Genomic DNA, 24,321 nt, shown 5'->3' on the forward strand with positions numbered 1-24,321 from the left:
AAAGAGAGAGATTTGAGATGTTTAAGATCTGATGATGTAAATGAGGGAGTGTAGCGGCTGAGACAGATGGGAGGGGTTTGTAAAAAGCCTTTTTCTCAAAACTCAGCAAACTCAACACAGACTCAACCTGCAACAACGCAATATTTTTTGATCACTCTGCGGCTCTGCTCCGTTCGGCTCGTTCCGACAGTGGGTCCTGCAGGTCCAGAGAGACCCGCGGAAGCAGCGAGAGCACTTTTAATGGAAGCTCAGGGACAGAGTGGGATGCGGTTGTGCCGAATCAGCACGTCTTCTCAGCGTTTCTCCAGCACACCCACACAACCTGCCAAAGCACCTCAACTCTCAGCCCATTCATCAGAAACTAAATGTTCAAAAGCAGCTTATAATATAGCCCAAATGTCTGAGACAACTTCTATTTCAAATTTCTCTAATTTAAGAGTTCATTTTTTCATTACAAATGATATAACCAGCATGAGAATTTGAGTGCAAAAAAATAAACATAAATTTCATGTTGTCTTAGAATTTGGTTTGTCTTTTGCTTTAATGACAGAAACGTGATGATCATGTTATTTAGCATGATTTGAGAATGATCTAATTTGATTACACTTGATTAGTAACCTAGAAATAGTGCAATATAATAAATATTTCTTCATTGCATTGTCATAATATTTCTTTGTTTTAAAGTTGGCATGACACAATTTGTGATAGTCTTTTCTTCCCTATTATCAGAGTATATCAGAGTGAAATGACTTCTCAAACAATTGATTGGATGGTTGGATGTTTGTGATTTGCTATTGGTTGCTCTCATGTGAGTGACAGGTTGATCCCGCCCTCGTGCCACTAACCACGTCCGATGAGAAGAGAAGAGACGTCGCTGTATTTTAATTAAAGATTATGAGGCACATGAATAAATGTTTTTTAAAAATTATGATTTACACAGATAAATCATTTAGAATAAATTATGGAAGTTTGTTCCCGCCAATAGATAAAAAATAAATGCGATTTTTATCTCACAATTGTGAGTTTATATCACAATTAACTTTTTTTATTTTTTATTATTTATTGCTTCCATCATAAATAGTACAATGTTCCATAAAAAAAGAAAACAGAAAAAAGATTTTTGATTTTATGGTGACTTTAAAATGTAACACTTACTGTTTATTTCCAGGTTTAAAATGTCAGTGTTCAGACTTCTGGACGTCACTGTAACATGCATTTTTCAGATTAACTGTATTTTTTTTTTTTTATTTTTTTTTTTGACAATAAGAATGAAGGAAGAATAAAACACGTTTCCTATAAATGAAGAATGTACATTTACAAGATACACTGAGAAAAAAGCATTGACACTATACAGGTATGTTTCACAAATACAGTAAAATTAGGCAAGTTCCTTTATTTTATGTTGTTTTGGCACATTAAAGCAATGTCACACAGGAGAAACCACTTCACACACTCACATTTTTTTATGATTAACTATACCTGTCGAATTGACATGATAAATGGAGTTTAAAGTCTGTATACATGGTGCACCGAGAAGCACTTGCATCCTCAGGGAGCCAGTAACACAACTCGGCCAGACTCTGATTCAATTTAATTAATGATCAGCAATACTCTGAAATCATGTTCCTCTGGTGTGCAATATGCACTTGTTTTATTTAGGCTCTAATTAACTTGCTTTCATTTATTTATGATGAATTAAAACTGCTGACTTAGGCGAATGAACATGATTAATAAAGAAGCTGAACATTTACAGTACATGGTGCCCTAAAAAATGCACTATATCAATCAGGGAACGTTCTCTGGAACTCACGCTCTGCTTCTGTAAACTGTAAACCCCGCCTACTTTGATATGATTGGCCATCTCAATCATTTTGTCATTGACGAGCGCTGTTAGACCAGACTAAAATGTAGGCTAACTTCTGAAACCTTTTTGTCACTCTAACAACATACAGGGTGGTCCAATTTGGCCATTTCTGATTATTTAATTATTACAACAACAACAACTCAGAACACTCAAGAAACCACGTAGCAACACCCTAGTAACCGCCTATAACACTCAAGAAACTGCCTAGCAACATCCAACCAACCACTTATGCACTTGTTTTCAGCCTGGCAAAGTGTTGGCAGTGTCACACCACGTGTCAGGTCGGGAATAGGGACAGATTAGAGGTCTTGACAGATTCGGACACACAAACCACGTGAACGAACACAAGGAGCCACACCACTGATCCTTTAAGCGAATTAAACCGGGAACCCTGCGTGTAATGTGAGTGTGAGTGTGTGGTGTTGGATGAGGGTTAAAAAGCTGCTCAAGGCAGACACTTTCGTTGTCATTAAAAGGGAAATATCACTTATTTGGATTTTATTACAAATAAGTGTTCTTTTATATAATAATAATTTAGGTTACATTTTCTTTTAAGGTGTCGTAGTTACATTGTACTTCCTCAATTAAGTTAAGTACTGAGCAATATAAATTAACTACATGCACTTACTATAGAGTTGCGGTTAGGGTTTGGTTTAGGGTTAGTTACTTGTAATTATGCATGATTTACTGTTATTGCAATATAACTGTCACCTTACAATAACGTGTTATCATAATTTATTATATTTTTTATTATTATAACCATTTTGGCATCTCATTTATCAACACGACCATGTATTGTTTTCTAATCAGAGCATTTAGAAAAACTAAATAATATAAAAACTCATTCTTTTCTTATGTTTACGCAGAATGTAGGTTATCCTTACAAAAAAAAGGCATAAAATAAATGAAGACGTCATAATTCTCTTCAAACTCAGAGAAGCGCAATGCAGTCATAATTTTACGCAGGTTCTCCTAAAAATGCATTAAGAAGCACCGCTGCTAATGACAGAAGTTTTACTGAGATGAAAGTCACGTACCTTTCTGTTTAACCTTTCGAAATATCCTCAGAAAGTTTTTCTACACAAGCTCATTTCATGTTTGAGCATCTCGAATGGCCTCGCCTCAGCAGTCAGGATTGGAGTGTGTCGTGTCTCGCGGTGACCAATTGGCGCTCGCGTCTTTTTGGTACTTTAGCAAAAGCCTTTTGTCGCGGAGTGTTCATCGATCGTGTATTTTCGTAAAGTTTCCGAACGAAACCGAAGGACTCCTCGTATATTTTCGTAACATTACCGAACTAGGGCGAGTGCCTCATGGAGAGCCTTTTCTGGCCTTGCTGTTTAAAAGACATCCAGCAGAGGGCGCGGTTGTCTAGCATTTCTTATCCCATTTGCTCTTACGTACATTCGACGCATATCCTAAGTTGAAAAATGTACTTTATTTAATAAACACATACATAATATGTGTGACATTGATATTCAATTAATCTTACACTTTTTAAATTACGTTAATGATTATTATACATTATAGTACCTTAAATTGTAACCTCTACTACATCTCTACTTTGCTATTGATGTTATTTATTGCATATTTCCATATTGTTCTGCATTAATAAATGAAAACAAAACTTTACACCGTAAATAACCTGGCTGTAGCTTTAGCTATACTTTCAAAAACAGATCAAACTTAAAATTCAACATTTTATTGAAAATAGAAAGGACATGAGAAAAACAAAAAAGCATGATCTCATTAACAGCTGAAAATGAATGCCCTATAAAGGTCACTTTTAAATCTTTTCAGTTTTCATACAAAAGGGTAAAAAAACAACATCTGAACAAAACTTATTTGATGTCTATAACAACATAAAATAAATGGAACTTCAATATTTGATCTTGCATAGATAGTTGATTAGAAATAAGCAGTTATTATTTGTTTCAAAAATAGTGTGAAAATCACAATATCCCCAAATGAATCAAATGCAACATAAACTTCTAAAGCTACATGAACAGAATTCTTGCATATTTGTACAAATTTGCATAGTGTACCACTGGCACTGTTTTTGCTATCACTACTGAATTTAAAATTCCAGTTTTGCTTTATGATTTCAAATTCAAAATATTATCTTCTTTCACAGAGGCAGTCAGTTGTTTAAAAAAAATGAAAAGAGAATATTTTTAATGATGTGCAAGTTTAAATATCTGCCACACCTCGGAAACGAGAACTTTCATGGTTTCTGACTTGAAAACAAGCAGTGACCCAGTTACACCTTGACAATTACAAGCATTCACAATAAAGCACACTCAACTCACCTACAGTCATACACAAGGAAACTGACTGCACTGATGTCAATGCAGGTGCAAATTACTCAGTCGGAAAGGATTGTCCAAAGTACATTTCTTTTGCAACAAACTCATGCACCGCTGTAATCAGCTGACCTTGAGGTTAGAACTCACAACCACACCCAAATCACACACAAACAACAAATGACAATATCTGAATGCTTTATGGCATTTTACAGGCTATATGAAGTCAAGCAGATGTTTCCAGTGAAAGAACATGTTCCAGGAAATGGAAAGACTTTGAAAGGTCCTCGTTTCCAAGGCAACCATCTTTAGGGCTCAGGTTAATCATAAGCACCGGGTGAAGCCAATGTTACAGCAGTTTAGGATTCGGGCAGCTTTGGTCACACAGTCATTTAAAGGCTTCGTCATGGCCGCCCATGATTAGTTAAATGCAAAAATGTCGAAAAAGGAGAGCATTGGTACTGTAGCTTATTACTGACCGCGGTCGTAGATCTTAACTATTCGTTTAATATGGAAAAGCTTGTGGCGCAGTTTGCGACATTGGTGCTTCTTGTTTTGATAATCTGGCATCTAAGCAGAGGGAATGAGGGAAAGAGAGCTCATATTAACATCAAAAACCAGAGCATATATTACTATGAATGCTAGTCACATGTTTAGTCATAGTTTAGTTTTATGATCAAGACTCACCCGTTTTAGGTCTTTCAGACGATTATATTCCTCTGCTACAGCCTATAACGTGAGATAAAAAAGAAAGTCATGCATTTGAACAACAGGGAGTTGAACTTTTAATCTAAAATGTTTCAGTCACTCACCTGGTACTTGGACGTTCCCTCATCAAGTGTGTCCAGCTCTCTGCTGAGCTTGTTTAGCTGATCGCTGACGTCATCCATTTCGGCACACAGTTCCTTATAGGTCCTGAGGTCCGAGTCAAACTCTTTCTTATACTCGTGTCGCTGGGCATCAGACGTGATCTCTGGATACAGACTGATTGGGATTGAAACAGAAGGCAGTTAACATGGAAGTACACAGGAACATGGATGTTGTGATGTTACTTGCTGCCACTTATGGAACATGTATATTCAGCTTCAGCCAAAAAAGATAAAGGGGGGTCAATAGTTATTTAATAAACATTTGTCCAAAGAAATGGATAAACAAATACACTTCTTTTTTTTTTTTAAACAACAATCCCTTTGGAGCGACCTAGAGTTAAGCATTTTGATCAAGGCAACAATGATGGTATTTAATGGATTAACTGCTGTGGAGTTTGAGCTGACAGCCTTTTATTTGCCACAACGCTGAAAAACACCCACCATTAACAGAGTAAAGGCACACACATTTACCCTTGCTCAGAGAAATTGTGCCATTTTGCTAATGTATCACCATGCGCCAAAATTTCACTAATGTAAAATACTACCATTCACCAAAATTTGGCTAATGTGGAATACTACCATTCACTGAAATTTAGCTTTTGTAAAATCCTACTATTTGACAAGATTTTGCTAAAGTGAAATATCAACATTCAAAGAAATTTTGCTAATCTGAAATAATACCATTCGCTGAAATTTCGCTTTTGTAAAATTCCACCAATCACAGAAAATCTCACCATTCGCTACTCTGAAATTTGGAATTTCCCCTTTATAAAATTCCACTATTTGCCGAAATTTAGCTAACGCGACATTTCGCTGAAATTTCGCTAAAGTGAAATACCACCATTGGCAGAAATATAGCAAATATGAAATATCAGTATTTGCTGAAATTGCGCAAATTTACTCTCTGAGAAATGTGGCCACCCAAACTTTCAACTCTATATTCTTCATTAGTTTAAAAAAAAAAATAAAGAGAGAAAAAAAGCAAGCTAATGAGAAAATATGGCTAGAATTAGCCATAATGCAGTGAATACAATTATTTTATATTGGGTAACACTTTACAAAAAGAGGTTTTTATTTATTAACATTAGTTAACATGAACTAACAATGAAAATAGTTTCTACTTGTACATTTAGTAATCTTAGTTCATGTTAATCTCAACTTTCACCAATACATTTTTTTTTTAGTTTAAAAGTTGCATCTGTTAACATCAGTGAACTAAAATGAACATTAAACTTACATTAACAAATGTCAATAAATGCTGTTCAATGTAAAATGCTAAGAGATTTTCCTTTCCATGTCCAACATGGTCTGTTTTTTCTAACTCATCAGAGCAAACCAAACAACACGTGTAAACATGCACACGTTTGCAACAGCCTTTGACCCGATAACCCAAAATTAGTCTATTATGTTAGCGTGTGGACATGCGTGGCAGAGATGATTCTCTCCTAAAAAACTTCATTGCGGTGTCCAGGGAATGCATTACTAAAACTGAGCCTACAACAACTCCTCACCGTGCCCATAGATCCTCATCAAAATCATTGGCCGTCTCTCCTCCCGTCGTGTACTCGGTCTCGTACTGGGACTCGTCCAGCTCAGGGTTCCTCCTGCGTCTCTTGCCCCTGGAGGCGGACGGTTTGCGGATGGTGTCGGTCTGGTCGGAGGGGCTGGAGCTCAATTCTCCTGACGGGGACGTAGAGTGAGACGGGTGGCTGAAAGAGCGCTCAGGGTAACTGTGGGAGGAAAAAACAACGTTACTACTGTATCCGAACAGAGAATCAAGGCAAGAATCAAAATATTCTTCAGAATACTGTATGACAATCTGAAAAAGGGGGTTTAAAACTGTGTAGTTAAGAGGAAATAAATGAACTGAATGAGGAAAAACATATCAGAAACAAGATTAATGAGAAAGATTCATGAACAAAATATAGGCTATACACATATTTAGGCTATTATACCCTGTTTTTAAATATAGCATTAACAGAAACCTGTTGGCAATATTGTAGTAAAATATTATTTGCTCAATTTATAAGCATTTAAAATATTGAGGAATTCTTTAAATGGCCTAATAAATTGGTGTTCGTGAGGACATTTTAGAAAATATGGCCCTCACAAGTATAGCCAAACCAGTATTTAGCGAAAAAGCTTTTATTATTGTACCTCAATGTGATTTTTTTTTGTGCTTGTTTTCCCATAAATGTTGACTATTTAAAGAAATGAAGAGCCAATCATCTTTTACAGAGACATTGTCTGTTTGTTAAATCTTAACAGGGACTTTGCCAACACTGTCTATAGAAAAATGATATGAATTCATTCATTTATACTGAATCAATACCATCAAAGCTCATAGAGCCGCGCAGAGAAAGACAAAGGCAGACATGGAGGGAGAGACTTAATTTAAAAACAAATTATAGTGAAAGAACATCTGATTAAAAAATGCAGCTAGTTTGATCTCAGGCCAAGACACGTCAAATCTGGTGTAATCTAACCTGACTTCATGAAACTAATGGCCAAGACCATTAGCCAGACTAATGGAGCAGATAACTAATTTAAAAGCACAATAGCACTGCTGACCTAACTTCATCTAGCAAAGGTCACAAAAAAAGTCTAAAAATACCACAGCACAGGCTAGTTTTAATCGGTAGTTAGTAACTGTGCACTATCGTTCCAAAGTTTGGGCTCTTGAGCAGCAAATCAGCATATTAGAATGATTTCTGAAGGATCACGTGACACTGAAGACTGGAGTAACGATGCTGAAAATTCATTCTAATAACGTTATCTTATCTAATAAATTGAGCCCCGGTGACCATGAGACTTGTTTAAAAAACATTTTTTCAAAACCCAAACATTTGATCAGTAGTGTATGAAAAACTGGAATGCAATTTCAAATGACTTTAACCTTTTAAACAGGCAAGAGTGGAAAATGATCAGCAAATATATCATTTCATGTCACTTTTTCATATCATCTGGACTTTTTGAAATGTTTGATATAGTTTGGATTTTATGAAATGTATTTTCCAGGATATCTTGCCCTATTAGGGTATAAAAAAGTAAAAATCTATGATTTATTTGATGCTAAATATACTGCATGTATGACATGTCTAAGAATCCTAAAATTACGGCATACACATTTCTTGTATGTTTAGTATATAATGTAATTGATGATACAACATAGAATTTTCTAAGTAATCCTGAAGACATCATCTACCACGTTCGAGAGAAAAGAAGATAGAAAAGAGGAGAGCAGTCAGGAGGAAAGACAGCTTGTAGGATAAGTGTGCCGAGCTGCCTTGAAAACCAGACCAAAAAAAGGTTTGTGCACCCCTGGCAATAATACAATAACCTGTACAGGGGGCCAAGTTTATCATGAGACACCACTCATTGTCAATACTGTGGATAATCCTTTTTTCTTACCATGATCTGACTACGTAATCTCCGGGGATACAGACTCAAAATGCGGTAAATAACATCAGGAGCAACATTTCTTTTTCAACAAAGACAATGTTCACAATTAATATTAGCAGTGGTTTTGCATTTTTTTGCTTAAGAAAGATTAATATATGCTCACTTTCTACAAAGTCAGAATGTCCAGAACTATGGGCGGGCGTGTTGGCTTAAGGTCAAATTGATAAAACGAGAAATGATATGAACCAAGTCATGTGAGCCACATGCTCCAAACTGACTCAACTATGAAAATGATAACAGGATTGGATGAAAGATTCTTTCTCATGACTCCACCAAGAGAATAAATAGTATGCATCCTGTCGTACACGTTACCTGTTTAAGGATTAAGCAATAAAGTTAGCGGCAAAATTTCCTTAGCAGGGTCATGCAATATTGTCTGTTTACATGGAGCTCAGCATTAAATTCTCCAGCTAGGCCAGGGCCGGATCACTCACCCGATAATATTGTGGGTCTCAGAGCTAAAGACGCTGCCAGTCTTTAGGGGGATGGAGCCGACACTGGGGGCAGAAACCAGAACAGGAGGCATCTTCTCTGAAAACACAATGGACGCCTCCTGCACGCTCTGTCCATCCTGTACACGGTTGACCTGAAAAAGGAACAAACTTCCTGTTTAGTACAAAGTCTGCAAACTTCAATACATATCTGAACAGAGAGTCTGACGTGCGTAAAACCAGGAAGCGACATTTTTTAAGATAATGACAGGGAAAAGGTCAGTTTTTCAACATTAAGATTGTTAAGATGAACATGAATATTTCTACATACAAGGTCATTTAGCAGATGCTCTTATCCAAAGTGGCCAAATAAAATAAATAAATAAAGATCAGTTTTAGAAGATTCAGTGTCACATGATCCTTCAGAAATCATTCTAATATGCTGATTTCGTATTATTATCAATGTTGAAAACAGGTGTGCTGCTTAATATTTTTGTGGAAAACATGATGCATTTTTCTTTTTTAGATTCTTTGATGTATAAAGTTCTAAAGAAAAGCATTTGAAATAGAAATCTTTTCTAACATTATTTATGTCTTTACTGTCACTTTTGATCAATTTAATGCGTCTTTTCTGTTAAAAATCTGTATGGAAAAGTTACTTAAAATAAATAAAGATCAGTTTTATTTGTATAAGCGTATGCCTACCTATAAGGATGTTATGTATATTGCTATAATGTAAAACTCAATTATTAAATCATAAATCTGTCTTGAATGCAGTTTTTTAAAACTGAATTCTGTGCAGAACATTATACAAACACAGAAACCATTTTGGATCCATTGTTTAGACTTTATTTTCCTTCTGCTAACGTGCAGGAAAGTCCACAGCGAATAAGAAGCAAAATGCTTCCTGTTTAAGTTTGATTTCAGAGGATGTTCTCGACATGTGCGTTTTGTGACAAACACACAATGCCAATAGTTATGACTTCTGGTACAATATGAGTGTCAAAAAAACTCCTTATTTATAATATTTGTTTCTAAAATACAAAGGTGTAAAAAGGAGTGGATGTGTTTATATAAGGAAAAACTTTTCCGAGCAGTACACTGCTATAACAATGAAAGCAGGTGCATGTGTCGGAGGGATTGTTCGTCTTGTTCTGGAGAGGTTGTACTGTATGTGAATGTATGTTTGTGTGTGTTTGGAGGGAGGACGCAGCAGGAAAGAGGGTGGAGGAGCGTTTCCTTGCAGCTGGGGAGAATGGGAAAAGCCACTGTATAGAAGAGCCCAAGTCATCCAGGAATTCCAACAATGCTTTCCCTGCATGAGCTACTGCAACCACTGATCCGTGATCACGCTACATAAGCAGGGAAAGAATGCTTGAGAAAAAAAAGAGGGTCGTTTCATGCTCGTGACCTCCTTTCGCACCAGAAAAAAAGTGAAGGAGAGATAGAAAGGCAAGGAGAGAAAGGTATTCAAAGGGAGTGTGTGGGACACTGTCAGATCTCATAGATCTACTGAAAGCACCAGGGCAGAGAGAGAGGCAGACCAGTCTCATGATGGTAGTAATTATGTTTCCAATGGACTTGGAACGGAGCCTCAACTAGCAGCTACAGGTTCATTAACAACCTGCAGACTGGACGAAAGATTTATTGCTTAGAAGTTGCTCATTTATAGCTCAGGAGGATTTTCAGTTATAGCGCGTAGCAACTTTGTCTTAGACATTTCTCCTAAAATTCAAACAATAATAAGTAAAATAGATACAAATGAGGCCATTTTAGCCTGCGTTAGTATAGAGCTTTAGAATTATGGATGGTTTTGGAAATGTAATGAGAAAAGTTTAAATTTATACTGAGGTCTCAGACTTTTTATTGCTGACTTTGGTATCTTGGTAAATCTGAGCAGTGAGCACAGTGTGATCTCTTCTGAAATGCTAAAGGAGGCACATTTTTCTAGGGTCTCGAGAGACAATCTGAGGAGCCATTAGCTCTCCCTTTAAACTGTCTAGGAAAAACAATTAAAGATGCCACATTACGCCCTTTTGGGGTCTCCTAGAAAAGGTTTTCATGCTTAAATGTTATATTTGACGTTGCAGCACTTTTCATCTGGGCTGTGTTAGTCAAAAGCATCGTGAGCTAAGTTGATCGAAGGTTGGCAAAGGTTCTACTATCTACTTAGGGTATGTTTACACAACAACGATGTACTAAAAGCGAAGAGGTTTTTTTTGCGTTTTCAGCAAAGGACGACAAGGTTGTCAAAACAATCCCTTTTCACACAAATCAGCGAAAACGACTAAAAACTAGAGGTGGGCATAGATTAATTTTTTTAATCTAGATTAATTTTGAAATTAATCTAGATTAATCTAGATTAAAATGGCTCATTTGAATTCTGCCAAAGGCATTCAGAATATGTGTGCCACCCAAATAATGACTATAAAAGTAAGTCTTTGAGAACGGGTTTCTCAAGCCAGGTGGCGCATTAGACCAGGGGCTCATCTCCTGTTTCCAAAATGCATCACAAACTGCTTGAGAAAGCTGTTCTACTCATAGACTGTAAAAAGTTACTACTGTACTGTTACCGTCCGTAGGCAACATTAGGTAGGCCTATGTTATTATCAACTACTATAGGCTATCAATTAGGGATGGGCGATATGGCCTAAAATCCATATTGTGATATACATTGCAGCCTCTTGCGATAACGATATTATAATAAAACCATTTCAGAACAGGTTACACAGACCCTGCTAAACGTTTTTTTTTTTTTTTTTTTTTTTAAAGGGTGCATGTAGTTTTGAGAACATATATTGTGCAAAACTGTAAGTATACAACATCATTTTGCAGATAAATAAAATTTAAGTACACTAGCTGCAGAGACTTAAGTAGGTCTAATGTTTATTATGGCTTGGAGCTTATGAAACCTCAAATTTAAAATTAGAATAATTTATGTCTTTTCAGTTAAAAAGAAACACAACAACGATTCTTTAAATCGGGCGCAGACAGAGATTATGTTCTACACCACTCAGATATATTGGGAATAATACGCGCGCTGGTATTCAGTGATATGTTTCGTTTTGAATTTGAGGTGGTAGAACGGATTAGTCGTGTGTTAACTTACCGAACTGTTACACCACACAGTCTACAGGCCCTTTCACACTGGACGCGATTTTTACGCACGAATAATTCGTGCGATGGTTTTATTTTTTGATCAGCTGTTTGTGTAATGAGTGCTTTCACACCGAACGCGAATGTGCTGCGGCGAAAAAACGACTTTTTTTTTTCGTTTCGATGTCGATTTTTTTTTTCCTTTTGCGGCGACAGAAAAGACTTCAGCCAATCATATACTACAAGGACAATAATTGTGTGGCGTAGCATTGCCAACCAACTCGGTTATCACGACTGTGAGTATGTTGTGTGATAGTTTTAGTTGTTGTATAGTCCTGTGCTGTGTAGGCTAGCAGACTAAACTACATTTGGGATAGAAAGCTAATCGTCAAAGATAGAGATAGAGACCGTGTTTACACGGCTCATGTGATGGGTTTTGACGCGAACTATTCGCACACGAACTATTCGCTTTTTCGTTACGCATCCGGTGTGAAAGGGCCTTACGTCGGACGGCTTAAATCCGAACCAAGTCCAAATAATGGATGTTGCACGGATCTTTTACACCAGCTTTAACTTTCAGCCGTGTTTACTTAAGATGACGACGAATATGATGCGTTGCAGCCGGGTGTTCCTCGCGGCCGCGGGTAGATTGCGTCATCATAGCTTGTGTAGCTTGAGCCAGCTCCCAACCCAACTTGGAGAATAGATTAACGGCGATATTTTTTTTATCGCGCGATAAGAGTCTCGCGTTAACGCCGATAACGGCCCACCACTACTAAAAACACTGTATTATTCATGCCAGGCCAGTAGTTGGCGATGTCACTTTGTAAAGAAACACTACGCACCTATAGACTGAACACGTGATGCGCATGACGTCACCGCTTTCATACATTTGTGTTTTACACGAAGACAATAACGGTCGGTATCGTTATCAAAAACTTGCATTTTGAATCTCGTTTTTAAAATTTTGCGTTTTCAGGCCCCCAAAACGCTGTTGTTGTGTCAATGAACACCCATAATGCATAAAAAGTTTTCTGTTTTTAGCTGAAAACAGTGTTGTGTAAATGTACCCTTAAGGCCCGTTCACACCAAGCACGATAACTATAAAGATAACGATAAAGATAACTATATATGCGTCCACACCAACGACCGATAACGGTCTTTTTATTCTAAGCACGCGCGCGCCCGGATGATCCAGATCCATTTTAAATGCGCGAGACCTTTAAATTAGAATGGATTCTGATTGGCTGTCAGTGTTTTATCGTTCGACAGCTGGAAAAAAAATCGTTCTGAAAGTGATCCCAACGATATCGTTCCTCATATCTTTATCGTTATAGTTGTGGTGTGAACTGTTATTCTTTAATATGGAGAACGATTTTTAGAATTATATCTTTATCATTATGTTTATAGTTATCGTCCTTGGTGTGAACGGGCCTTTAGGCTTACAATGCTTTTGGGAAATGCATCCCTGTTAATTTCCAGTCTCTATGAAGCCCTGTCTTCCGGAAAGCACATTGTGCTCTGATTGGTCGGCTGGACCAGTGTGTTGTGATTGATCAACCGCTTCGAATGTTTTTCTGAAATGTTCCGCCCCTTGGCCCTTGCCATAACTGTGAGTTTCGGCACACTACTATCGCAACTCAACCTGCGTATGCCTTAGATGGGAATTATTTAATTGAGGAATATTGTGATGTGTACGTTCCTGGAAGAAAACTCAAGACTGCAATCGAGGTGTTTCAGGGAGTTCATTCAGACACAGTGCTTACTGGGTGTAGAGAATAACTCCCTTAGGAGTGACATTGTGCTTTGTAACATTGCAGACATTCTTCAAACAGCAACATTAGACACTAAAGAAAGATGAAAATGTAAAAAAGCATAATAGGTCCTTTTTAAGATCTCACTTGTTATTTTTCTTCGCTATGATTAGCTTTCTCCTCACAGCAATCAGACTTTATTTAATTTGATGACAATTAAATTAAAGTAAAAAAAGCCAGTTTTTTAATAACCTTTATTGCTTGAATTGCTCCTCTTTTTCAAGAGTCACAATGAGTAATGCAATGCTAATGTGTGATGCACACATACACATGACTCATGTTCTTTTACACAGCACAAAATGTAATGTATCACTGAAACACCGTTCTGTAACACAAATAAAATTGTAGCTACAATGCAAACATATGTTACTATTGTCAAGTGTCAGTTCATGTTTGGGAGTTATCTCATTTCTGCTTGCTATTTAAGATTCTTTCAGTCTTTGTCCGATCTCCGTTGCGTGTATGTGTGTTTTCCCTGCCTGTCAGCTTGTTCCAGATCACTATTATTAAAGTTTGAGTTTGTATCTATAATCAGAGTCTTCTGTTACTGAGGAAACCACAGTGTGACAACTATATTCTGGCTAGTATGATATATTTTGCTATTTTTAAAAAGTCTTGCATAGCTGATTAACAGTTTTGTTAGTTACAGGACCTACAAATGTAAACGAGTATTTATCCAATTTCAGAAATCTTTGACAGAAAGAAATGGCAAAAAATATGTACATGAATAAATCTGTTTTTGCTACTTTACATCTATTATTTTTCATCCATTTTAAATATTAAATATGTTTTCAATCTAGATAGATTGCAGTTACCCAAAATGTATTTTAAGATTGTAAATGTATGTTCCTGCTACTCCTTGAAGTATATTTTGGAATGTATTTTGGAATTTCAAGGTTTAAACGAAATACATTTTTAATATGAAACTGCCACACTCTTTAAATATCTCCATCAATATTGGCCATTAAAAATACTTCTAATAAATATGTATATACTTCAACATTTCATTTATTCAATGAATTGCAAACAAATATACTAATTCAAGTATGCTTCCAAACCGTCTGGGTATTACAAACGTTTAACAGTTCACAGTCCCAAGAAGTTAAAAGCTACTCGACTCTTTCAGTTTGGTTAATGATCAATCACAGCGAAACTAGGCTGGCCGTTAACAAACAGACTGTATCAGCGATTCATTCAACCTCGTGACTGAATTATCACCAGTGTCACACAGGCCACTGAAACTATTAAAGGCTTCAAAACACCTTTAAACCACTCCCATACCTGAACAAAAGGCCTTGATTGCCTATCACGAACAATTTAGCAGAATTAAACCGCTTGGTCACAGGGATGCTGGAGCCTTTAACTTGCATATTGAAATGTATTGGAATACTGTTTGCTTTAAGTTTAGAGACTAGCAATAATCCTGACACTGGCCTTTCATTTTCATCAGCTTAGGCAAGACACTTCATGCCACTTTGATCTGGGTGTGCCATTTAATTAGTGACCATGTGAATCTTCGTTCATGCAGCACGTCTCAGCCTAGAAGACTAAGTGGTAATATGGAAACTCACCCAATCCTCCACATCTCTGCCCTCGGTTCCTCCCATCAGTGGTCGGTCCCAGTAGATGTTTGGCTTCCCGTAGTGCCAGATTTTACTTCTGGTTCTATAGGAGAAGAAGGCCACCACAGCCAGTGCCACCACAACCATGAACCCACAAACCATTGCAACTGCCTGAGAAAGATGAAATTGTATCGTTAAGTTCAATGCATACTGAAATGTTTTTATCATACTAAGCTAAAATAATGGTAACACTTTACACTTTACTAACCATGAGAAATACATTTGTTACTGTATTTGTTCATCTTTGTTAACGTTAGTTAATAAAAAATATAGTTGATCATTGTTTGTTCATGTTAGTTCACAGTGCATTAGCTAATGTTAAAATACAACTTTTGATTTTAATAATGTTATTAGCAAATGTTGAAATTAACATTAACAAAGATGAATAAATTCTGTAGAAGTGCTGTTCATTATTAGTTCATGTTGACAAATGAGGTTAACTAATGAAACCTTATTGTAAAGCGTTATCATAATAATTTAGTATATTACAAGTATTATCTTAATCATCTCCCTGGTATAAATAAATATTCTATATTAAAATGAAAGTTCAGGGTTATTAACAACTACATATTATACAGAATTATTCTGACTCTTCACTAAATAATTTTTTTACTTAGCTTGCAAAAATGAACAGAAAAAGTGTTTAAAGTAATGCACTCACAATAGAAGCCCAATTCATATTTTTAAAGCATTTGGATTTTCCATAAAAATTTACATTTTATTTATTTGAGGTGAAACTGTTCTCAAACAAAATAGTTGTTTTAAAGGAAAGAATACTTTTATTTATGGTTATACTTATGAAATACACTGAAGAAAATTTGCTTAAATTAAACAACTAAATTAATTGAATCTATTTATTTATTTAATTAATTCTATCTATTCCATTTTGTACCATTAAAGGATAGTTCATACAAAAAGAAAAAAAAGTCATCAATTACTCACCAATGTCATTCCAAATCCATTATACTTTCATTTCGCAAACAATTAAGCAAGTTTGAGCTTCCATTTACCATATTTGATGTGCTCTATGTATGTGCGCTGATCAATGTTTATATGTGGATAAAAGCCTAAATTAACTTCTCATCATATAAAGTGATCGTATCTCTTGGATTAACTTGGATTAAAGTGCTCGATTCATATGGATTTTTTTTTCCGTCAGAGACAGAGATTTATTTACATGGACTTTCAAATCTAGCAGGTTTCATTAAAAATATCTTCATTTCTGTTTTGAAGATGAACGAAAGGCTTATGGGTTTGGAACGACATGATGGTGAGTGAATGATAACAGATATACTATTTAAAATCACTAAATCAACCTAAATAGACTTATGTAGATGCACTTTTCACAAATTGCAAGGAAATTTCACAATTACAAAGAATCGGCAAGTAGCATTGAATTAAACATGACATTTTTAAGCAGAAAGACTTAAACGTCAAAGTTTGAAAAATATTTTTTTTACAGTGTACTACAGATTGCACTTCAAAATGCAATGTTAGGGTTTGATCAGGCTTCCATTGTAGGTGTACATGCAGTTCCTGTCAGATTTTACACAATAAGGGACAAGTTATGGTCTGTTGTAATCCTTTGATTATAAACTATAAAGAAAACACAAATTAAATAAATACATTTCTAAACATCCTGTAACTTTAAATGGTACCTCCTGAGGGTCCACGTAGCAGTAGTGGTACAAGTACTGGTTATAGACAGGAAAGCCGGCCCCCATTCCCGTCACACTGCTTCCGTAGAGGTTCTGACACATCATAATCATGGGGTTGTAGTACGAGCTGGTGGAGCTTTGGGCCATTGGGTTCACTCCTACAATGTACACAATGTTTATAATGCCCTGAATCACTGCCATTATGGAACTGACAATAAGCACCACCAGATAGAACTTCCTGCTGCGGAACGTGTTTGTTTTGGAGAAGCTGGCTGCAAAGAATCCCAAAGCAATGATGAAGTTTATGGCTGCGATGGCGATCATGCTGGTCTTTGCCGAGTAAGGAGTCGGGTAAGAATTGTAGCTTCCGTAACCATATCCACCACTTCCATATCCACCACTTCCATATCCGTAGCTTCCGTATCCGTACCCACCTCCATATCCAGAATATCCAGATCCGTAACCTAATCCGTACTGCATGTCCCAAACCAGAGTCGAGGCCACGCAGGCGAAGATTCCTAGACAGAGGATTATAACTGTCCCTATCATAATCTTTACAATTCCCGGAGGGGAGAACCACTTGTAGAAATGCTGTGGTACCTCCTCGCCAATATAGTAGGATCCTGGGGGTGGAGGGTAGGGATCAAATTCACTCCGTGGGTCATGGAAGCTACCCGGTGGTCCAAAGCCATTGGAAGGAGGAGTGTACATCGGAGGACTATCGTAGGGTTGTTTCTCAAACATCTCTCAATGATGACCAATGACTTGCTAAAAGAAGCAATTGAAAGTGTCAATATGAATAGCATCACTCAGGTATTGCAAGCAAACAGATTTTAAGATTTTCTGTTTGCTTGCAGAAATGATTGATTAAATTAATATTAGGTTATTAATTTACTGTTTAAGACAAAAAAACACCATTGAAGGCCCAATTCAAACAATACACTATATTCCAGTCTAAGGCATACAATAGCTTTGTGTAAAGAACAGATTGAAATTTAAGTAATTATTAACTGAAAAGAGTCCATGGAAACACCTTAAAAAATTAATAGAAATAAAAAAACAAATAATAAATAAATCATTTTATAATATCTGACAACTTAAATTATATTTAATTATATTATTATTTTATAAATGATATTAAGTTACATTACACAAGAAAGTATTAAAGTTTGGGGCCAGTATGATTTTTTTTATTTATTTTTTTATGCACACCAAGGCTGCATTTATTTGACCAATAATACAGTAAAAACTGCAATATTGTTTAATGTTATTACAATTTAAAATAACTGTTTCCTATTTAAATATATATTAAAATGTAATTTATTCCTGTGATGCAAAGCTGAATTTTCAGCATATGCTGATTTGCTCAAGAAACATTTCTTGTTAAAACATTTGTGCTGTTCAAAAGTTCAAAAGAACAATTTATTTGACAGAAATGTTTTATAACTGATCAAATTAATTCTGAATATAATATATCATCCTTGCTGAATATAATTCTTATTATTCTGACAGAAATGACAGACATGGTCACTCTGGACAGTAATTATCCTATTGTGTACTCTGGAAAAAATGACAAATAACTGCATACGGGTTTGAAACAAAACAAGTGTGAGTAAACAATGACAGAATTATCATTTATAGGTGAACTGTCCCTTTAAATGTCTTTGGTCAGCACGTCGTCAGTGACATCAATTAATGGACAGGCCAAAATGACGTTACCCAAAACCACAAGCCGTGAAATCACTGTGCTGAAATAACTGTGCTGTTTATCAGTGTGAGGTAACAACAGAGAGTAGAGTGGAGACATCGGCACCAGGGATCAGAGTCTGTCCACACAAAGCCACTGTTTACAGGCCCGACCGTGGGAGATCAACTCAATCTCAACCATTGTCCAGCACTGACTTTGAAATGCACAGATTTCAATTCCTGCCAAATATGCCGTTTGTTTAATTTCAGATCATATGGTCTAGGGATGAGGTCAAAAACGGGGCAAAACTAGACAAAACAGGACTTACAATATGTAAGTCGGAGGTTATATTAGGCTATATTATGGTCGAATGTTAGTTGTAGTTTCAGGTTACCATACATAGATACATATTTAGATAAATACAGCGCAATCTACTGTGAGATATTTTGTGTTTGAAAAATACTCTTACTCAAATACTCAGTTTTAATATAACACAACAAATTCTTGCTATACCTTTTGTTTTATTTGTAGATGTGATATGAAAGTCCTTGTATTGTTTTCTAAATGTATAATGCCTTATGTTATAAATTGTAATGTCATGATTTTACTGACTTCAATATAATATATTTATATTTTATTTAAATGGTTAGTTCACCAAAAAATGAAAGTTCTGTCATTAATTACTGCCCCTAATGTCGTTCCAAACACAAATCAAATCTTCGAAACACATATGAAGATCTTTTTAATGAAATCTGAGAGATTTCTGTCCCTCCATTGACAGCTATACAACTGACACTTTGACGCTTCATAAAGTGGTTGTAAAACCATATGAATTGAGCGGTTTAGTCCAAAATTTCTCAAGAGACTCGATCGCTTTATAAGATGAGCAGATTTAATTTAGGCTTTTATTCACATATAAACATTCAATGATCAGCGAACAGTTGTATCTCTTTATAAACATTTTGAAGCTTCGAAGTGGTAGTTGCGTAGCTGTCAATGAAGGGACAGATCTCACAGATTTCATCAAAAAGATCTTCATTTGTGTTTCGAAGATGAACGAAAGTCTTACGGGTTTGGAACAACATGAGGGTGAGTAATTAAACACAGAACTTTAATTTTTGGGTAAACTACCCCTTTAAAAGTCTTCTGTCTTAGTATCTCCTGTAGTGTGGAAAACAACAGAAGAATGCATACAACACTTTCAGAACTTGGCAAAGGCCTAGATAAGCCATTTTGTTTGCCTGGTTACTATGTGTTCACCTACTACCCAGCCTCCCCCAACTTCTCTCCTTTGTTATAGCAAAAAGTCAAGGCTGCACTCTGTCTGCGCATGGTTACCATGGTAATAAAGGCCTGAGGTAAAAAAAAAAGAGAGGTTTGGAAAGAAAAACACAAGAGCTTCAGTGTCTGAGAGGGGGTGCCTACGCAGGCACATACAGTTGTAAGGATCAAGTGTCCTCAAGAGAATCCTTTCTTATTTACCATCCCGGCACAGGTTTGATTTAACGATTCATTAATGGATCTTTTGAATGACCAACAACAGGTGAGAGGGTTAAAAAAAGAGGATTTTTTTTCTTTTTTAGGCTGAAACTGCAGTCTTAGCCTACATAAAAACTATAACAGTGCCATGGTAAAGTGATTGTATATATACACGTTTTTAAATACTACCACATGACATGGCCAAAAAACATGGTATTACAGAATGATACTATGGTGTAAGTAAAAAACAACATGGCACATGGGTCAAAAAAAGTATGTTATTGCCATAATTTAATGCTCAAACGTAATAGTACCATAGTAACGTTATTTTTGAAGCAGATAATGATGTATGAACTCCAGACACACAAAAAGTAGGAGCAAAAATCACAAAACCTCTTATTGCTTCTCGTCGTGAAACTGCTGCATGTCTATAACACCCTACAATTAGTTTCATTTAATTGAGACAACAACAGTTTTATAATTTTATAAGAAGCTTTTATAAATACCTAAATATTTTAAAATCTAAACCATAAAGATACATTTTTAAGCATATATGCCTATCTAAAATCTAAAATAAACAAAGAAAAACATTGTTTACCTTTTTGAATCTGTCTTCTGATGAAATATATTTGTATTATTATCCGAGATTATTCTTTTTCGTCTTCAAATTCAGCTCTTAGCTGCTGTTGACGTCTATAATATAAAAAAAGGTTCAGCAGGTGAAAGTAAAGGTGTTGGTCGAGAGTTCTCCTCTCTCTCTCGGTTAAATCTCTCTGGTCCACCTGCGCCTGCATGCAGTGAAGCACATCTTTATTTGTCTCTCTGTGTCAGAGGTCTGATTGTTTGGACTCACGAGTCCTGAGCCCCCTGAAAAAGATGTGGGTGGAAATGCATGAACGGCTGTGAAAATAAACTTCCTTGAGAACAAGAAGTGTACTCGATATAATCTAGGGACGTGACAGTTAGCCAGACCAGGTTTAATCCCATTGGACAAAAACTGCGAGGGCGGGTCATTCCTGTCATAAAGTATTTCAACATTTCCTCCTTATGGATTAAAACAACAACGACAACAACAACAAAAACACCCAGTTTATTTTTTAATTTGGATCGAAATCATCTTAGTTTTATATTATCACAATTAAGTGAACAAAGTTTCTTTTCTTCATAGATAATTTCACTGTTCGAGCAGGTGTTGTATTTTTTCCCCACGTAGGCTACGTGAGGTGTTAAAAACTAACGCGAAAATTATTTTTTTTAAACAAATATTCCATTAGTTTCTTTTCTTTCTTTTTTTTTTTTGTATGTTTGTTCCACTTCCTTTCGAGAAGTGATATTTGTTGAGCGAAAGCAAGTGCAAAACATCACAAAGAAAGAAAAAACCATCAATAAGTAGGCCTATGATTTAATAAAAGAATCATGAACACATTATGTCACGTCTGATAAAATTCTAGAAACTGGTATGATATTATCAACAATTCAAAAGTTAAATATAAAATACAAAAATGTACTTCAAATTGACAGTCCAGATAAGATAATTCACTGCCTATTAACTAACTTCAGCTGTTTATTTCCATCCCGTTCGACGCCATTCTATTCATTTTCTTTGACATTATGTAAATAATCAGGTTATATATAGGTTAACTATTAAAGCTCCTAGTGTTGGTGACGTTTGAGCGTGGTTTTGATGTTGAGAAGTAAGGTTACATAGTTTCATTTTCAAGTAGCCAACATTTTTAAAGAGCAACATTTCATTGCACAGAGCACTTTAATAGCGCCCTCTTGCGCAGAATCGAAGGATGGCATGAGGATAAAGCGAGGTGAGAAGAAGTGAACATGGAGTAGGCCTATTCTACATACTTGTGCAAACAACCTATGAAATAAAGCGCTACATATTATTGGTTGAGGTTATTTACATTATTTATCACAATGAATGACTAATATAGCCTATAAGCTAATAAAATATGACGAATAGGAATAAAGCACTATATAGGTACCCTATTCAATAATCTGTTGCCCATTATTGTTAGGCAACGTCAAAATGTAAAGGCTGTACATATACAAATGTATAATTAAAAATAAACTAACAACTGCAAACAATGTTACGGAATTTAAACTTACATTTGATACAAAACAATTGTTATATTTGGCCAGACTTGTGATATAATTTTAAAACAAATAGATAGGTTTGTATTACGCAAAATGATTCTCCATGGCATGGCCATCTGTGGACAAAAGAACATTTGACTCTTAGTTTAGGCCTTATTTTCATAGTTATTTAGTTAAATTTCAGAATGACATCAGTTCTCTTTAACCTGTACTTATTACTTTCACATCTGTAAAATAATAAAAGCTAGGCAATCATATAATAACATTCATGCACCAGATTCTGTTCTCATATAACTGTTAAAATGATTTTAAATGACATTAAGGGATCCCGATAGCCTCTGTTATTGTTGTGACTCATCGTAGAACGAGCATGACAGCAACATGACCAAAAATTGCTTGTTTTCCCCTTTATGAACAAAAAGCAAACTTACAACCACTCCACTATTCTAAAAAAAAAAAATGATGTAAATAATTGATAAATCCATTACTTCACATTATTTCTGTGCCCTTGGCTGTACTGAGAGTGTCCCCTTTTAAACAAACCTGCATGAAAAATGTGCCGGGTTTATTTGTTTTGGTTCTGAAATATTAATAAATACTCACAGAGCGAGGCTGTCTCTGGGAAGAGTATTAGAGACACGCTTGGGGAAAACACAGAAAGTGCTTTTCTTTTTTTTTTTCAAAAATTAATGCAGATGGCATTTCCCCAAACCAGAGCACTTGGGGTAAAACAACTTTGTCACATAAGAATTCTAGTGTAAAACAGCTTTTTGGCTGTGAAAGTTTCATGCAAGTTTCGTTTTTACAGAAAGTGGAGGACGAACCACAAACAACATTCCCATGTTATATCATCTCACTTATTTATCAGCTTGAAGGTTTAACTAACCTGTAATGTGATGTTTACAAGTTTCCCTATAGTTTTCTCCAAATCATCCAAACTCCAGACATTACTGGAACTCACGTGGAAAGGAAATAATTACATTTTTGGACAGATAAAAATGATTGCCTCTTTATGAAAATGCTTTCAAATTCTTATGGTGTTTGGCTGCCTATAGAAACAAGGGGTCATCTTACCTTGTGGCTCATTTTACCCCAGTTTTCCCTATGTTGTTGAGAGAGAGAGAAAAAAAGAGTTAATATGAATGAGTGGAAAAATGCAGGGAGAAATAATTTTCCAAATTCTTCACAACTTTTGGTGTCTGAGCATTTTTTTATATATATACACTCACCTAAAGGATTATTAGGAACACCTGTTCAATTTCTCATTAATGCAATTATCTAATCAACCAATCACATGGCAGTTGCTTCAATGCATTTAGCGGTGTGGTCCTGGTCAAGACAATCTCCTGAACTCCAAACTGAATGTCAGAATGGGAAAGAAAGGTGATTTAAGCAATTTTGAGCGTGGCATGGTTGTTGGTGCCAGACGGGCCGGTCTGAGTATTTCACAATTTGCTCAGTTACTGGGATTTTCACGCACAACTATTTCTAGGGTTTACAAAGAATGGTGTGAAAAGGGAAAAATATCCAGTATGCGGCAGTCCTGTGGGCGAAAATGCCTTGTTGATGCTAGAGGTCAGAGGAGAATGGGCCGACTGATTCAAGCTGATAGAAGAGCAACTTTGACTCGTTACAACCGAGGTATGCAGCAAAGCATTTGTGAAGCCACAACACGCACAACCTTGAGGCGGATGGGCTACAACAGCAGAAGACCCCACCGGGTACCACTCATCTCCACTACAAATAGGAAAAAGAGGCTACAATTTGCACAAGCTCACCAAAATTGGACGGTTGAAGACTGGAAAAATGTTGCCTGGTCTGATGAGTCTCGATTTCTGTTGAGACATTCAGATGGTAGAGTCAGAATTTGGCGTAAACAGAATGAGAACATGGATCCATCATGCCTTGTTACCACTGTGCAGGCTGGTGGTGG

General features: G+C 36.1%; 1 protein-coding gene across 7 annotated transcripts; it reads right to left on the bottom strand.

Annotated features, from left to right (window-relative positions):
* Positions 1 to 3,286: 3,286 nt before the first annotated feature.
* LOC308681329 (occludin) lies at positions 3,287 to 23,579 on the bottom strand. Of its 7 annotated transcripts, XM_081350126.1 has the most exons (11): positions 23,463 to 23,578; positions 23,275 to 23,338; positions 21,065 to 21,149; positions 20,881 to 20,975; positions 17,117 to 17,884; positions 15,408 to 15,569; positions 8,930 to 9,081; positions 6,545 to 6,763; positions 4,977 to 5,148; positions 4,852 to 4,893; positions 3,287 to 4,734 (listed from the first exon to the last, which is right to left on the bottom strand). In XM_081350126.1, exons 5-11 carry the CDS (start codon positions 17,858 to 17,860, stop codon positions 4,636 to 4,638), a joined length of 1,590 nt encoding a protein of 529 aa, XP_081206252.1. In that variant the 5' UTR covers positions 17,861 to 17,884; positions 20,881 to 20,975; positions 21,065 to 21,149; positions 23,275 to 23,338; positions 23,463 to 23,578; the 3' UTR covers positions 3,287 to 4,635. The 7 variants fall into 7 exon arrangements, with proteins under 7 accessions (XP_081206252.1, XP_081206250.1, XP_081206248.1 ...); XM_081350124.1 differs by lacking the exon at positions 21,065 to 21,149 and having other exon boundaries at positions 23,463 to 23,579; XM_081350122.1 differs by having other exon boundaries at positions 20,881 to 21,149; positions 23,463 to 23,579.
* Between the last annotated feature and the right edge of the window lie 742 nt (positions 23,580 to 24,321).

Source organism: Scardinius erythrophthalmus, assembly GCF_964197995.2.
Source record: "Scardinius erythrophthalmus genome assembly, chromosome: 20".
Lineage (NCBI taxonomy): Eukaryota > Metazoa > Chordata > Actinopteri > Cypriniformes > Leuciscidae > Scardinius > Scardinius erythrophthalmus.